The sequence below is a fragment of the Chlorocebus sabaeus genome, chromosome 5 (genome assembly GCF_047675955.1).
Source record: "Chlorocebus sabaeus isolate Y175 chromosome 5, mChlSab1.0.hap1, whole genome shotgun sequence".
NCBI lineage: Eukaryota > Metazoa > Chordata > Mammalia > Primates > Cercopithecidae > Chlorocebus > Chlorocebus sabaeus.
The window spans coordinates 53,223,295-53,241,444 of NC_132908.1; the positions used below are offsets into that span (position 1 = coordinate 53,223,295).

The window sequence follows — 18,150 nt, forward strand, 5'->3', positions numbered from 1 at the left end:
CCTGGCTTTTCTCCGCCCGCTCCGTTCCTCTCCTTACAGCCTCGGCTCCCACATACTAAGTGCTCAATAAATGTGGACACAGGAAGCGAAAAGGCCGAATCTGTCCTCATGCCCCCAAGGCGAATTCTGGGGCGGGAGGGTTTATTCCGACCCACTACCACATCGCGTTTCCTGAGGTAACCCGGCCTCGGCTCTGCGGCCCCAGCGGCTGCAGAGCCACTGAGAAGGCGGGCTGCGGGCGACAAGATGGAGAGCCGGCCAGAGAGGGACAGAGGCCGCGCTGGCAGCGAGCTGGGGGGCCCACCTGACCGCAGTGCCAGCAGCCCGGTCCCGCGCTCCCATTGACAAGGAAGTCCGCGCCGCCGGCGCGTGGGGCGGGGGCGGGGGCGGGGGCGGGGGCGGGGTGGGACGCCCCGGCGCGCGCCCGGCCCCACGCCCCGCCCCCGCCAGCCCCGCACGCGCCCACCCGGGTGAGCAGCAGGCTGGGAGGGCTCTGTGGGGAGGGGCAGGCCGCTCCGCGAGCGCGTGTGCGCGCCGCCGACGGCTGACGCGAACCCCGGCGCGCGCCTCCCCCGCCCCGCGCCTTTCCCGTCCCGGGGGCCCGGCGCGCGGCCCTGCTGACGTCAGCGGGCGGCCCGTGGAGCCGGGTGCGCAGAGCCGCTGGCGCACTCGCGCGCTGCACTCGCCTCCTCTCCCCACCCGGTCCCTGGCGCGCGCGCGCTCGTTCGCTCTCCCATTTTTTTTCCCCTCCCTCCCTGCCTCTCTCTCTCTCCCTCTCCCTCGAGCTCCCGGCTGGTCGCGGCTCCCTGGCGCTCTCCCTCTCTCTCCGGTAGGCTCACCGAGCGATGCGAGCTCTGGGAGACAGCGACGCCGCCTCCCGCTAGAGACCTGCCCCCCGGCCCGGCCCCCTGCCCAGCCCTGCCCTGCGCGCGGGGGTCGGCGAAGGCGCCGCGGACGCACCGACGGCTGAAGAGCGGCGATGCACATGCACTAGCAGCACCCCTTAACTCACTCCCTCCACATCCCGCGCCGCCGCCGCCGCCTCCTCCACCTCCTCCTCCGCCGCCGCCGCCTCCTCCTCCTCCGGCAGCCGCGGCAGCAGGACCCACCCTGCCCCCCACCCCACCCTCCGTCGGCTCCGGCTGCGGCTCCAGCCTCGACTATTATTTTATTTATTTTGGGTCGTGCACAAGCCTCAGTGCCTGCAGCCCGCGCCTCCTCGGCCCGCGGGCGCCTCCTCCCTCGGCTGCGGAGCCCCAGACCCCGGCCACACTCGGTTCGACAACCCCAGACCCCCGCCAGCTGCCGCGAGTCTCCGCTGCTGGAATCTTGTTAGCGGCTGTCTTTTTGGGGGGTTCTGGTTTCCCGACATTTTTGTTTCCAGCCCAGGAGAGGATATCGTGATTTTCCCCCCTTGAGCCCAGGCTCTGCTCTCTGGGGGGGTGGGGGGCGCTCCGAGCCGGGGAGCCGTGCCAGCCGAGTCGTGCGGGCTGTGGCAGGGAAGGGGCCACCATGGGATGTACTCTGAGCGCAGAGGAGAGAGCCGCCCTCGAGCGGAGCAAGGCGATTGAGAAAAACCTCAAAGAGGATGGCATCAGCGCCGCCAAAGACGTGAAATTACTCCTGCTGGGTAAGGACCGCCGCTGCTACCCCCAACCCCCACCCCGGCCACTCTGCACCCCCTGCCGCCAGCTCCCCCACCCCACCCGCGCCCGGGAGACCTGGTCCCCAAGTTGGCACCACCATGTGCCCAGGATCGCCCACCCCCTCGCATGCCTTAGTCCCCCCTCCCCCTGTTCCCTTAAGCTGACACTCACCAGTTTTTCCCCACTGTCTGTGTCCCAACAGGGGCTGGAGAATCAGGAAAAAGCACCATTGTGAAGCAGATGAAGTAAGTCCCTGTGGCACTGGGATTTGTACTTTTAATAAGAGTAATTTTTAAAATCGTTTTTATTACCTTGCTTACTCCACATTGCTCTCCAGGCCTGTTTTTTAATTCGTGCACACACACACACACACACCCCTCCCCCACTCCCTACGTTGGTTCTGGGTCCTCCACCCCAACTCCTGGGTGGGTGTTTTTTGGGAGGGGGAAGGGGAGCGCCTGTAGTTGTATGAATGACAGTGTCCGCCATATTGATCAGAACATCACACTATTGGCATGATTATGATCATTACTCTTGCTTGTGGAATATTTTTTGTGTCTCACTGCCTCCATTTCTGTCTGTGTCTCTGTTTCATTCTGTCTCTATTTCTCTCTCCTCTTCCCTCCATACCTCCGTATCCCCCGAGGTCCGTAATCCCACTTCCCCTGCTCTTCTCCTGGGGCAGTGATTTTGAACTTGGCTAACATGGAGGGGACCCAGCCCTAGACTGGGGTGGAGGATCAAGCGTCTGCTGTTCATGCATTTGGTGCTGAATTGGAGGCTGTGGTTTCTACATGCCCTCGCACTCCCCCGCCCCGGCCCCAGAAAAAGAGGGCCAGGGTTAGGGGAGGGGTCGTGTGCTAGGGGAAGAAGTGGGTTTCCAAGCGTACGTGACGGGCACAGTTTTATCCAAGGTAGAGGTGGAAGGGGGAGGGAAGCTGCCTGTGAGGCTGAATGTCCGCCCCTTACTGCTCCCAGCTCCTCTCCTCCCCACCCTCCCAGCATTGCTCTCCTGACACCCGCAGTTTTCGTTCGCTCCGTGGCCTTTATCAATGTATTTTTTTACACTCTGCATAGGCCGTGTTCCATGTAATCTACCCACAATGCGGATTTCAGGCCCCACTTGCCGCCGCCCCCTTCTGCCTTAGCTATCAGTTTCCCCTCCTAATTAACTGGGGGTGGATTTGAGTGATGGTTGAAAATTAAAACAAAATGGGATATTCCTTCCCTTCCACACTTTCTCAATAAGGAGCCTCGCCCCTCCTTTCCACTTGCAGGCTCGCTTCTTGCGCTATCCACTCGGCAGTTCCTGGTGAGCCCACAGGCAGCTTTGCTTGGGGAGGGGGTGGCCGGCAGCGAAGGGGTGTGCGCCCTCCGGGCCTCCAACTTCCGTTGGCCTGTCAGTTCGAGACGGAGAGTTCGTTAAGACCGTTTAGCGAAGATTCCACGTCGCTTTGCTGTGACACCTTCGTGCACACATAGCTCCTAATTAGGGGTTGCTGTGCAGTAAACAAAAATGATTATTTTTCAACTTGACAGAATAGCCGAAGTAATTGCATCGCGTAGGGAAACAATGGAAAATAAAAACCCCTTTCGTGGGAAGGTGGGAATGGGAGTGGGAGACGAAGCACGCTTGCGGTTTCAGAACCAAGATGCAGAAAATCTTGCATGTGTAACAGGCATGACAAGCGGGTTCTAGGCGGCGCCATGATGGTAGGGAGTAGCGACTCGGAGACAATTTTCCCGTCTGCTTGACATGTTCTTATTTTTGTTCGAGAGCTCCCTGGGGCTTTCTTCGCAGAGGCCCCCTCGGCTCGCCGCCCTTCTGAGCCAAGGGTAATTTAGCTTGGGGCTTCTCTTGAGCTTGTGCAACCCAAATTGATGGGGAGGCGGGGCCTGGGGAATTGCTCTTTGCAACAAGGTGCATGTTGCATCTGTCTGGAGCCCTTGCAGATCTGTAAATGCAAGCCGCGCCACCCCTTTCTCTCGAGGGGGGACGTTTTAAAACTTCAGAAGTCTGTAATCAGCAGTGGCTGACTCAGAGCCCGGTAGAAGCCCCAGCCACCTGAGCTGGATGAGGTTTCAGGCGTTGCAAGTGGTGGACAGCGCCCAGCCGAGGCCGGAAAAGTCGATGGGGCTCAGTTCGGCGACGCTCGGCTAGGCTCGGTGCGGTCTGGGCGCGGGGCTCGAAGGGAGTCGGCGGTGTTCGGAGCCGAGTCGGTGTCCTGGCGGAGAGAGCCGAGCCGCTTCGGATGGGGTCGAAAGCATTCGGAAATGGTCGGGGGAGGGGAGGGCGCAGGAGGGGAGGAAGGAGGGGAACAGGCCAGAGTCTGCAAATTAACTTTACATCCACCAAAGCAACTGCCTTCGCTAAACATGCCCCATAAATTAGGTTGATTTAATGAGAAGTTTAAAAATATATACTGAATCCCCCAAAGGGGTGCTTTGCCATTTTTTATTCAAAGAGAGGTGAGCGCTCTGAGGAAATAGGTGTGCCACTTTAGGATGAAAATTCCTGATTATGTACTGGGCAGGAAATCTTAAATGAAGGCTGGATGTAGACTTCCCCAGGAAAGTCCTATGTGTCTTGCATTTGGTTACACAGAGGAGGGGGGAAAATGAAGTGAGTGATGTTTGAGATTGTTAAATCAGAAGTCAGAGCATTTCTTCTTTTTCCCTTTACTTCTTTTTTTTTTCACCCTTACAGGACACCTTTTTCAAGAAAAATGTCAGGAAAAACAGATTTTGTAGGTAAAGCAATGTTTTTTTAAAGCACAATACACCAGCTCTCTTTAGGAAGTAGGGTAGGTCTGTCCACAAGGTCCATCACAAAGGTTTCTGGTCCCTGTTTGGCACAAGGGACCCTGGCGTCCTGTCCTCCTGAAGCATTCATGAATGGCAGCTTTCCCTGTGAGCCCTCCAGCTTGGCTTGAAATACATCAGATCAGGGCCTTGTGCCAAGCTGAATGCAGGACTTGTTTTATTAACCACAAAATGTGGGATTGGTGTCACTGTATCCTAGTAACAAATTTTTTTGAGTCCTCCCTTGCAGATACGGTTTTTGAGATGGCCACTTGACTGAGAGTCACTTTGAGTCAGGAGAATTCTGTGGATGGGGCCAGGCCCGAAAATCTGGGTGGCATTTATAGAAAGCAGTTTCCAACTTCCTTGTACAGTACGATTGGTGACCAACCTATCAGGCCATATGTACTGGTTAATTAGGAAGCTGTGTTGTTTCACCTGGACAAATGAAATTCAACAGAGAGCCCTCTTTAGGTTATACCCTATGATAACCCAATGATTTCCTAATGGGGGACTGTAGTCTTAAGAGCTCAGCACATTGGATAGAGAGGAAGAATATGGATATTCAGACATCACTGAATAAAACTTCTTTTATTTAGCATTTCCAGAAGAGTAAAGAGTCATTCCATTGAGCCTGTGTTCTCATCCTTGTTGTGGTGTGCTAATTAGAAGAAACAGGCTTCTGTATATTCCCATAGTAACTGAGGTTAAATGATAAAGGACCGGCTGGCAGTTGCTATTTAGAACAAAGGGGTAACATCTTCATCAGCCTAGGAACATTGCAGAGATACTGACATAAAGTTCTTCTGCTTGATATGTGTTGTAAGGGGAAACGTGCATCTGCTTAAGAGATACCACAGTTTTAGAGTGTCATTTGAAAAGCCTGATTCTCAGTACTTATATTAAAATTTTTATTTGAACAATAGTGTTTTGGGGTTTTTTTTCCCCCTTGTGTGTGTGACTGTGAATTTGTGTGAGGGAGCTCTGTCAGACAATCCAAAACATTTCAGTACTCAGAAATAAACTGATTATTGAGATAGCACAAATGTAATTTTATACATACCATGTGTGAGTAACCAGTGACTCTTTTTTGCATGGCATTTTAAATAATTTTGCTTGTTAGGGGGTCGCGACCTCACCTGTGATACAGCCTCATCATTTTATAGTCAATCAATAAGACTCTGAGTTATTCAGACTAATCAGAAATTTTTTAAAGAACTGTCAATTTTATTTAATTACCAAACCCTTACAAAGAAATCCCTTAACGAGTTGTAATTTTATGAGGTATAGAATTGACAGAATATCACTTTAAGTGATTTCCCAGTTCTGAACAAATAGTGACACCCACTTGGACTATGTACCTGGTGAAAATGTAAAATGAACTGTGGAGTTGCTCTGGGAGCCACAATTTGCCCTCATTCGAGGTGTTGAGTTTTCTGTAATGTTAAGTTCAGGCTATCTGTCTCTGGAGCATTAAGTGGAATTTTTAGAAAGGGAGTTCAAAGGTGGCCATGAGGCATTGCATGCTAGCTGCTAGTCTTTCCCAAAACAGGCACAATAAAAATCGAGCACTTTGGTTGTGCGTTCATTCCCACAGTACCTGCTTAGTGCCATTTTAAAACAAATTTAAGAATTTGTCTGATGAAGACGTCACTGCTCATACAAATATTCCAGCCTGACAAGTGGGATGTGATTCAGAGAACAGACCCTACCCTGTCAGGAAAGCCTGTCTTAAAAGGTCGCCTATCAGCAAAAAGCTGATGGTTTTTTCCTCCCAGCTGACCCTGACTTTGTAATTAGGGTATCTGCTGTTTGGTATGGGTTCAGGGCAAGCTTACATCCTTCACTTGATATTAGCCAAAAGGCTGAGAAGTGGTCAAGCTTGCATTCTTTCAGCACAATGCTCTTGAGCACCTACTAAATGACAGGCATTAATGGAGGTGAATAGTAACCTACAGCCATTACTCCATGAAAGTGCAGCCGTCTAAAAGGACATTTCCCACACTTGCCCGCAGGATCACACGTTGGGGTAGTATTCCACTGAGAACCACTCTTCTAGATTTGTAGACTTGTTATTTCTGCAGTCATCTCGATGGCTGCTTTGCCTCCCTCCCTTCCTCCCATCTCTATGTTTATTCAAATGGATGCACCTTGCTCTCCGGAGACAGCAAGAGCATGAACGGAATGTCAGATCAAGTAGCAGATGAGTTCTCTTTTCCTGATGGATGGTGCTGTCTCCCTCCTTACTGTGCACTGAGCTGTAAATACCAGCAGACCTTCCTGCCAGAAGAGTGGCAAACGGTCCACCTGATCTCCTCGGGAGTCAGTTGTGGAATTCTTGAGCCTCAGTTACCTATTGGATTCTAAAGTAGAACCTATGTGCTTGTTGGAAAGGGTTGTTTCCAATTAGATGAAATGGGTGAAGCTTCATGAGAATCAACATGGCTGGAAAAGAATGCAGAACGTCTGTTCTATGTGCGAACAGGGCTGGATTAGATTTACGATGCTCAGAGTGGGAGTGTGTCTTGTTTCTTTTAACACATGGAACTCCCAGATTTTATTGTGCTTCTTCACATGCCACATCTGCTAAAGATAGGACAAGATCACTCATGTTTTTCAGCTACTCACGATACCCTATCTCCGTTAACACTGGAGATTTAATATGAGTAGAATGAGGCCCTATTTTTCCGATATGTGCTCAGCCCATCTGGATACTGGGACTCAACTCGCTGCCTCCCAGAGTGTTTTCATTGTCATTTCTTATGGAGCCAGACAGACCATTATCACCAGAATACATCTTGATCTGAAAGACAACAGAAAAACTGGTGAAGGGGTGATTCCAAACTGAAAAAAAAAAAAAACAAAAGCAAAAGCAAAAAAAACCCAAAAACACATTTTGGAAAGAGTTACCCTCAGAATTGACACTAATAGAGAAAACTTTTGATTCTGAAGAAAGAAAAAGTGTGCCTGTTTGTACATACCCACAGAGTTGTGGGTTTACAAGTGGCAGATGCTATGAGAACAGCACTCACCTCACTTTCTTACTGATTGCATCATCATAAAAAGCTTGAAGATCTCAAATGAACTCCATCCTAAGAATGTCTTCAAATCTGTGTCACATTCTTATTTTCTTCCATCCCTGTCATTCACACACAGTACTGGTAGAAAGGAATCTGTCCAACAGATCCGTGATTAGCACTGGGGGGAAGGAGAGGAGAGAGCAGTGGCCTGTTCACTGATTCAGAGAAATAGGTAGTTTCTTGTGTTTAGAGAATCAGTTTAGCATGCTTCTCTAAAATTGAGAGGTGGTTAAGAGCATAGACTTTGCAAACAGGCTGCCTGGCTTCAAATCTTGGCTCTACTGATAACTAAATATGTGACCTTAGACAAGGCACATGACATTTGGTGCTTCAGTTTCCTTACTGTAAAATGGGACTGATAATGAAAATAATAGGATTATGGTGAGCATGAAATGAGTTAAAATATGAAATGTGCTTTGAGTAGTGTCTAGAATGTGGAAATCATTATAAAAATGTTAGCTCTAGTTTTTATTCCTTTGATTAGTGGGTGTTCCCTTCCCATATGGAGTTCTCTTGTCAAGTAAGCATGTGGGACTTAGCCGCCCTGAGAAGCAGAAGCGGGGTGCTGTGGTTCATGCTCATGGCTTCTTCCCCTTGCCTGCTCTGCAGCACCAGTTATATAACAAACTGTGTTGTCATAACTAATGTGACATTTTTGATGGCACAGCTGCTTCAACCCAGGAGGCTGGGGTGACATTTCAAAGGGTGGGAAAGAGCACTGAATGAGGAGTCCAGGTCAGTAGCTCTGCCTCTGCGCCTCTGAAGCCTCAGTTTTCTGAAAGAGTTGGACCAGGGATACCCCAAACTCCTTTTCTGTTGTCAACAGTGTATGAAATTGGGAATTCCCTTCGTTTTCAGGGTCTTGATGTTCTCAATATTAAAGCTTGAGTTATGGTTTTATCCCGTGGGGGTGTAGGATATCCATGAAAGTTCTTTTAAGACTAAGTTAATTGCAGAATAGCAACCTCAGCCACAAAGCTTTGTCAGCCAGGAAATTTGTAGTTCTGAGAGTCAATTTGAGAAAAACACCTCTAACCAAACTTTTCATGCAGACATGGTTCTTAAACCAAAGAGGAGGATCTGAAAGTGTCTCATTAGTAAGAAACAGGATGTTTCTGGGAGGAGAGAGCCAGTAACATTACAAGAGAAGTGGTTTGTCCGTGGCTTCCAGGATGCCCAGAAGTGGAGATAGCCCTAGCATTCACCAGGGTTGGCTGCATATGAAGAAACTTGCCTGGCTTAAGGTGCCTAAAACCTAGGGAGCAGGGAGATTTGCAGACTAGTAAAAGGGGAGGATCAGGAGAACTGTATTTTAATTTTGATTCACTCTCTCATTTAACTTTGGGCAGATCACTTGGCCACCCTGGGCCTCAATTTGTTCATCTGTTAATTGGGATATGGGTTTTCACTGTAGAATTTCTCAGGGCTCTTTCAGGTTTCCAGCTCTAAGATGCAGTAAATGCAAAAAGAAACTTAGAAGCCTGAAAGGTGGTGGGGAATAGTGGGAGTATTTACCACCCACAGCTTTTATCTACTGAGCCATCTTTAGTTCTAATTTTCTTTACAGAGAAGAGGAAAAACATTGTGCTTTTCATAGCACCAAAAAATTAAAGTAAAATAAAATCCTGCAAGGCTAATAGTTGGTGCCCTGAATTTGGTCCCCCTACTCTCTTGATTTTTCAGCCATCCTAGAAGCAAGTAGAATGGAGAAAAGAGAAAGGGAGACTAATACATAAGACTAGGATTTCATAGCTAACAATTTACCTTGGATTCTCTGCCTGTGTCTTAGCCAACAGATAGGTTTTCTGTAGAATATTGTTACTTATGAGAATAGCTTGTCCGTGCTTTAAAATTGTTCCTGGGGTCACCTGAAGCAAGGATGTTACTTATTTTTGCTCATAGTACAGCAGCGTGCCCAATGCCTGGCACAAAGGAGGTCTTAATAAATGTTAGTTAAAGAAAAGGAAGAATATAAGGTATACGAGGAATGAACCTTATTATTCTCCATGAACCAAAATAATCACATTGAAAGCTTTTGGTGGCCATGGAAAGTGTTCATCATTTTCAGTCTATTATATTCATTTGTTTGTCAACATGTGAGCAAATATAGTCATCAATTCCATTTTACAGATGAGGAAGTGAGGTTCAAAGAAGTAAGGTGGCTTGCTCAAGGCCACACAGCTTAGTAGGTGACAGGGTTGTATTCAGACAATGATTTGTCTAATTCTAAAGCCTATGTTCTTTTCATTGTAACTCCACTCCACACCTTTCTTACTAGACCACCACCAGTATGGGCAGTAGAGACCTGGCAGTCTAGGACTTCACACCCAGATGTTGATGGTGCCAGCCGTGATTGAGGTCAGTGGCTGAGAGAATAGAAAGTGCCTAATTGGTACTGAGTTCCTTCTGGAGGTAGTAGTAATGGTCATCATATATCACATTGATTTGGATACCAGATTATTCCCTAGCAACCATCTGGACAGGACTTAAAGTAATTTTCCATTACTGCCTCAAAAATAGGGGCCATTTTCAGGTTGTAACAGAGAGAAGGCTCTGGCTTTGGTGGAGGCAGGTGTCTTGGAGAACTGTGGAAAGACAGGATGATAGGAGATCCATCCATCTGTCCATCCATAAGCATTTATGATTGCCTACTTTGTGGGTAGCATACACACAGTGTCATGGAAGTAGAGAGGAACACCTCAGTCCTTGTCCTGAAGGAACTCATGGTCTGGAGGGAGCTACATGTAAAAGAGTCTTGCACTTCAGGGTAGGAAGGGCCACGATGTCTGTATGCACAGTGTGCTGTGGTAAAACAGAAGGCACCTTCTCTAGGCAGGCAGTTCAAGGAAGACAGCCAAGAGAAAATGGCATGTGCACTGAGCCTTTAAAACAAGTGGTGGTAGTTCAGCAGGTCGAAAAAAAGGAATGCCAGGCAGAGGGACTGGCATGTGTAAAGGCATTAAGATGTCACCACATGGAGCATGCTAGAAGTGTAAAATAGTTTGATTTGACTAGAACAAAATATGTAAAAGGAGTGTTGAGAAATGAGGAATGGAAGATGGGACAGAAACCAGATCATGAAAGGCCTTATCTATTGTGCTAAGGACTTTGGATTTTATTCTGAAGATAATGAGATGCCACCTGAGGGCTGGCATTAGATCACCTGTGTAGACTGGAGAGGATCAGCTCTGGAGGTTGGGAGACCAGATGGAAAGTTACTTCTGTGACCCATTTGGGAAAAAGATTAAGAACTAAGTTAAAGCAGTGGTAGTGTGGGTGGGGAAAGGAAACAGATTCAAGAGATATTTGGGCAGTGGAGTAATTGAATTTATGGTTTGGGCTACTGGTAGATGGTAGTACCATTCTCTGAGATGGAAAAATGCAGGAGGAAGAGAGAAAACTTGGGGAGAAAAGTGATGACTACATTTGGTCGTGTTGGTGATTCCTGTGGATCATCCGAGTGGAGATCCTGATGGTGGTTTAGATAGGACACACCTGGGGAGAGGGGTCAATTTGAAATTCTGTGGTGCTTTTGAGTGGTGAAAGCCATAGAAGTTGGTAACCTTAGTAGGCTGAGTGAGAAGGAGAGAGAAGGCAGGGATGTGTCTCCCATCACAGACATGTTCCAGCTCCAGGAAATGAGAATAATTTAGGAAGAGGAACCTGTGAGGGAAAATGAGAAGGGGTGATCTGAGAGATGAAAAAGAAAACCCAAGGCAAAGTAGCATCATGAAAGCCAAGGAAGAGAAGACTTTCAAGGGCAGGAAGTGGTTAGTTGAGTCAGATATTGCAGTAGACAGATAAGATGAAGATTGGCAGGTGTCCATTGAATCTGGCAAGTTGTTGGTGACCTTGGCAAGAGCAGTTTCAATAGACTGGTGGGAGAAAAGCCAAATTGCAGTGGAGTTAAGAAATGTATGGGATTGAGGAAATCCATGGAGGACCTCCCTCCCGGCCCAAAAGAAACGTGGGCTACAGAAAAAAAAGGGGTGAGAGGTAGGGAGGGAGAGAGCAAGTGTGGGGTCCTGGGAGGGCTTTGCTTTTATAGTTCATTTGGCTAACATGGGAGTAGTTGGATCCATTGAGAAGTTGTCCAGAGCCCTGATGAATTCCATCAATTCCATTTTACAGATGAATGGAAAAGTTGAAGGTATAGGAAGGAGGAAGTGGTAGAAGGAACACAAGCCCTTAGGGGATGGGTAGCTTGATCTTGACATGAATGTGCATCTCCTTCCCTAAGACAGACAGGAGGGCAGTAAGGATGGGAAGTTTGTAGAGAAATTCTAGGGTATAATGATGAGGACAGGAAGTTGAGCTCAGGAGAGATGACCCCTAGTGTCTAGTTGAATGAACATGAGAAGAAGAGAGTATATCAGAGAAGTCCTCCCCATTTTGAACCTGTGAGGAAACACAGGAGCAGGGAAGAGGTAGCAGAGAGAGAAGATGGCAGATGAACCCATAAGCATGAATTTCAGGTCCTTACAGGGTAACAGGAAATGTTCAGTTGTTTGCTTGGGAGGTAGTTCTGGCATTTAGAAGAGAGATCTGGGCTAGAAGGAAAAGTGGGCTTAGCTGCCCTTGTGGTCAGGCCGTGAGAGTGGATGTGGTATCCCTGGGGTGAACATGCAGATGGCCAGGAGAGGGAGGGCCCAGGGAAGGGGCGCACCACTGTGGCAGTGAGGAAGGGAACCTGCCTTCAGTAGACCCACAGGTAGCTCCAACTGGCAAAAGGAGCCAGAGAGCAGAGAAGCAGGAGGCAAACCCAGAGCACCCTGCCACAGTGGATCCCCAGGAAGGGAATATGCTTCAGGAATTCTGGGTGGCGAGCAGGGTTCTGTTTCTTGGCATTGCCAAGTTAGATAAGTTCTGAGGAAAGACCATTGTATTTAAAGCTATCGAGGGCCTTTAAAAGTGCAGTTTCAGTGGAGGGAGAGAGATAAAAGCCAAACTTAAAGAATTTTTATGGTAGAAATAGGTCTGGACTGGGAGTCAAGAATCCAAGTTCTCATCCCAGCTCTGTTTCTGTTATTTAGCTTGATGGTCCCCAGGCAAGTTCCTTAACTTCCTTAGGACTTAGTATCCTCACATATAAAATTGGGAAACTGGATTGCGTGATCTATAAGCTTCTACTCAAGTCTTAAGGTCATAATTTGTATCTTTCTGCCCAGCAAAACAGATGTTCTTGTGGCAAAGGAATTCCCCTCCTTCTCCCTTGGCCACCCCCAACTGACATAATAAATTATAAAAAAAATTAAGTTTTCAGAACTCCAGTGCTAATTGAGAAAGAAAACTGGGACATCAGCTCAGGGAATTCTGGACACCAGTGCATGTAGTGTCCACGTGTACTCTCCACTGAGAATGTGGGGCCCTGTGAGGTAGGAATTTGTCTTGTAATGCTGTCAGGGTTACGAGACCCGGATGGTTTGATGCTCTTCCACAGGGAGAAATGCTGAAGGTGGTTCCACAGTACAAAGACAAAACAACTCCTGGGGTTCCCCTCTTTTTTAATTCACGTGGAAAAAAGAAGGAAGGCTGTAATCTGAGCTGGCTGTGTGCAGGAGTTCCAGCCAGGGCAAACAACAAGAGCTGGAGGGACCCATGCCTTAGGAGATGGACAAGCCTGAGGGCACCAGTGGGCAAGGGCAGGAGAGGCACCCACTCTATCTCCCTGGTACTCCGTGGCCTCATTGGTGGGAGGACCTTGGGGGAAGGGATGGTAGAATGGGGATACGTGGAGAACCTAGTTCTGAGCTGTGGCCATTCTTCCTACTCTTAATTCCCCATGTGCTATGGAGGGCCTGTTTCTTCTCTGAATCCTTTCCTTAGAATTTCAACCACATGGCCCTCGCTATTCCCTGTCTTCTTTGGTGCGTGTTTGTTCATTCTGTGAAGGCCATTGGAAGACCAACCATACTTTGGCACTTTCTCAGTTTCTAGGAATAGATCCTTTACTAAGATAGACAAGCCCCCTGCCTCAATGACCTTACAGTTTTAGAGAAGGAAGATAGTACAGGAATAATTGAAGGCAAAGATCATTTCATATGGTCATATGTGTTCTAAAGGAGGAAACTGGGATTAAATAATGGAGAGGGATTGAGGGAGATGAGGGGTAAAAAGGCAGGTCAGGAAAGATCTGAGGAAAAGGGAACAGCAGATGCAAGGCCCTGGCACAGAAATGAGCAAAAAGAAGGCCAGTGGAGCTCTAGACCACAGAGAAGGAAAAATAGCACACAGTGAGGTTAAGGAGGCAGTTAGGGCCAGGAGCAGTGGCTCATGCCTGTAATCCCAGCACTTTGGGAGGCTGAGGCGGGCGGATCACGAGGTCAGAAGATCGAAACCATCCTGAGTAACACGGTGAAACCCCATCTCTACTAAAAATACAAAAAATTAGCCGGGCATGGTGGTGGGTGCCTGTAATCCCAGCTACTCGGGAGGCTGAGGCAGGAGAATCGCTTGAACTCGGGAGGCAGAGGTTGCAGTGAGCCGAGATCACACCATTGCACTCCAACCTGGGCGACAGTGCGAGACTGTCTCAAAAAAAAAAAAAAAAAAAAAAAGCAGTTAGAAGCCAATGTGTAGGGAAGGCCTGTTGGCTATGGAGAGACATCTGGGTTTCATTTTGAATGCCATGGGAGATTGACAACTTGACCTGACTTATGCATTAAAAGATACCTCTGCATCCTGGAAAAGGCAAAACCACAGGGATGGAAATTACATCAGTGGTTTCCAGGGAATTGGATGTGGATGGAGCTTGCAAAGGGGCACAAGGGAACTTTTGTGGGTGATGTAAATATTTTCTCTCTTAATTGTGGTGGTGGTTATACCACTGTGTGTGTTTATCAAAAGTCATCAAAACTGTATACCTAAAAAGATTGAATTTTACTCTAAGTAAATTATACTTCAGTAAACCTGACTTATAAAATACATATTTTTTAATCAAATAAAGGAATTGCAGTGAGACTTAACAGAATCCCTCTGGCCGCCCTGTGGAGGGTACATGGCAGGGAGCAAGCCTGGAAACAGGGGCGGTTGCACAGTCCAAGCCATACGCCCCCTCAATGCTGTTCTTACAATTCAGCCTGTGTTATGTGCTGTTCCTAGTGGCTTCCTTACGTCAGCTTATTGGTGTGTGTTCCTAGTTTTCCTGTTTACCTAGCTTTTCCTTAAAAATTGGTTTGAAACCTCAATGTGGATAGAAACCATCTGCTGCTTTTGTGTGGGCCCATGGGAGATGCTTATTACGTATTACTCTCCTTACATTTAAGTAGTCTTTAACATTTGCAAGCAATTCATGATCTCCTTTGAGCCTTGCAACATCAGGCTGCACATATGTTACCATGTTCCCATTTTACAGATGAAGAAACTGAGGCAAAAATAAGTCAGTATAGCAGTGTGAAAGAAGCATGAACTTTGGAGATTCTGGCTTTGCCATTTGTTGGCTATCAGTGTGATGTGGGAAAATTATTCAGTCTCTCTGAACCTCAGTTTCCTGATTGTTAAGAAAACACCAAAATATAAAAAATAAATAAACACACTGCAGATACACTGTGAGGAGTAAACGAGATAACACAGCTAAAAGCAGGTAGCAGATAATTGAAATTCCCTAAATGGTAGCTATTTGTATCATTTTTTCTATCAGAGAAAACATGATTTATTTAAGGTGATGTGGCCAGTACATGGTAGAACTAAAGCCTAGTTTTTCTGATTCTAGGTATGTTTCTTTTTCCATCACACCACTCAGAACATTCTTAGTTGTTATCAATTAATTGGTCCAGGGCTAACTACTTTTTACCAACTCAGATGCTTAAATACAATTGTTGATTATTCAGCAAATATTTATTAAGCACTCACCATATGTTCAACACTGTTGGGGACACAGGATATAATAGTGAGTTAAAATAGGCTCCACCTCTGCTCTTACAGTTAATAAAGCAGAATGGTGAGGGAGCACCTACCTCAGTGTGGGGTCTGGGAAGACTTCCTAGAGGAGGTAATGTTGACACTGTCTTTAAAAGAAACATTTTTGTTGTGATGCAGATCAATGTACATGCAGAATGTACATTAATCTTGTATGTTTTATGGACTTTTAAAAAGCAAGCGCTCCGGTAACCATCACCAGGTAAAAAAAGTAGGACATTGCTAGTGCCCAAGAATGTCTCTAAATATCCCTTTTTGATCACAGCTCCCTGCCTCACTCCTTACTACCTTAACTTTCGTGGTAAGTTTCATGCGTCCTTGCCTTTCTTTAGAGTTTACCACCTACATATGCATCCTCTGATCATTTAGTCTAGTTTCGCCTGGTTTTGATATAATTGGAATCATGCTATTTGTATCTTTCCTTCAGTATTACATTCATAATATCCCAGTTGTATGTAACTGGAGTTGATTTTCATTGCTACATAGTATTCTATGGTATTCATTTTATGAATATTTTTAATTTTTCTATATAGCATTCATAAATATTAGTGGATATTCATGAATGTACTATTAATTATTCTTCACTTCATTGCTATATAGTATTCATTGTTACAGACCAGCTGTGACTATACTGTAATTTATTTATCCATTCTACTGTTGATGTGGCATTTTGTCATTTTGAGTTTGGAGCAGTTATAAAAGATGCTGCTATCAATGTATAGTGTGTGTGTGTGTGTGTGTGTGTGTGTGTGTGTGTATGTGTATTCTGGGGCGCATGCATTTGTGAAGGGTTCTTTGAAGAGGAATTGCTGGGAATCTTCAACTGCATTAGATAATATACAGTGTTTTCCAAAGTGGTAATTCCATTTTTATACTCACAGTAGCAGAAATAATTTCTGTTGTCGTAAATTCTTGCCAATATTTGGTACTGTCAGATTTTTTCATTTTTAGCAAACCAATAGGCAAGTAGTAGATCTCATTGTGGTTTTATTTTACATAGTCTGGATTGCTAAAGAGGTTGAACAGCTTTTCATATATTTATTGGACATTTGGATTTCCTCTTTTGTGAGGTAGACCTGTTCTTTTGCCACTTTTTAAATTAGGTTGTAATTTTCTTATTAATTTGTAGGTGTTCTTTATATGTTCTAAATACTAGTCCTTTTTGTTTTTTGTTTTCATTACAAATATTACCTCCCATTCCCTGGCTTGTCTTTTCACTTTGTTAATGGTGTTTTGTGCTGAAGAGATATTTCTCTTTTTTTAATGTAGTCATGTCTTTCAGTCTTGCTCTTTTTGGTTGGTGTTTTGTGTGTGTGTGTGTGTGTGTGTGTACTATTTAAGAAGAAGTCTTTCCTTGAGGTGCAAAGGCTACCCTCTATTTCCCCCCTCTTTAAAAAACTTCGAAGATTTATTTTCTTTTCTATTTAAGTATTTAATTTACCTGTAGTTGATTCTTGTGTATGATGTAAGTTGTTTTTTCTCTAATGAATACTCATTGGTCCCAGCTTTCTGTCACTGTTCTTTGGGGCCACCGCTGTCATAAGTTAAGCATGTATGTGATAAGCATGCAGGGACCTGTTTCTTGGCTCGTATACCATCCCATTGGACTATGTTCTTATGACAGTGCCACACTGTCTTGATTACGATAGCTTTATAACATGTCTTGATATTTGGTTTAGCAAATCCCACTCCCCTTGGTCTTCATGAGTGTCTTGGCTCTTTGTGCTTGCATGTAAATGTTAGAATCAGTTTTTGTGATGCGCACACACATACACATCCCTATTAGGATTTTGATTAGTATTTATTCGAATCCACTACTCTGAGTAGAATTGATGTCTGTAAATCTTGAGTCTTCCTGATCCATGAGCATGATATGTTTCACCATTATTTATCGTAATTTCTCTTAAGAAATATTTATAATTTTTCCCATGAAGAGCTCATGTACTTTTTGTTAGATTTATAACTAGATACTTAACGTTTACAATGGTTTTGTAATTGCTTCTTTTTTTAAAGAGCGGTTTTAGATTCACAGCAGAATTGAGAAAGGGGTACAGAAAATTCCCATACGTCCCTCCCCACACACATGCACAACCTCCCCTTATCAGCAGTTCTCACCAGAGGGCACAGTTATTCCAGTTGATGAACCTACACTGGTGCATTATAATCACCCAAAGTTCATAATTTACCTTAGGCTTTACTCTTGGTGGTGTACATTCTATGGGTTTGGACAAATATGTAATGACATGTATCCATCATTTTGGTATCATACAGAGTATTTTGACTGCCTTAAAAATCCCCTGTGATCCACCTGTTCTTTGTTCCTCCCCTAACTCCTGGCTACCAGGAATGTTTTTACTATCTCTATAGCTTTGTCTTTTCCAGAAATGTCACATAGTTGGAATCATACAGTTGGACTCAAAAGACTTCTAATATGTAGCCTTTTCAGATTGGCTTCTTTCACTTAGTTATATATATATATATATATTTTCATGGCTTGACAACTTCCTTTTAGCACTGAATAATATTCCATTGTCTGGATATACCACAGTTGTTCATCCATTCACCTACTGGAGAACATCTTGGTTTCTTCCAAGTTTTGAGAATTATGAATAAACCTGCTGTAAACATTCATGTGCAGGTTTCTGTGTGGACATAAGTTTTTAACTCCTTTGGATAAATACCAAGGAGCACAATTGCTGGATTGT

The 18,150-nt window shown here is 45.8% G+C and overlaps 1 protein-coding gene across 2 annotated transcripts in view; it reads left to right on the forward strand.

The window, feature by feature from the left end:
* The first annotated feature begins 632 nt into the window (after positions 1-632).
* The window catches only part of GNAO1 (G protein subunit alpha o1), a 167,460-nt gene continuing 149,942 nt past the window's right edge, over positions 633-18,150 (forward strand). The window contains exons 1-2 of one of the 2 annotated variants that reach the window (XM_007993335.3): positions 633-1,630; positions 1,849-1,891. In XM_007993335.3, the coding sequence (XP_007991526.1) occupies positions 1,513-1,630; positions 1,849-1,891 (161 nt within the window). In that variant the 5' untranslated portion in view covers positions 633-1,512. The remainder of the gene's footprint in view (positions 1,631-1,848; positions 1,892-18,150) is intronic. The other variant, XM_007993334.3, reaches the window with a different exon arrangement.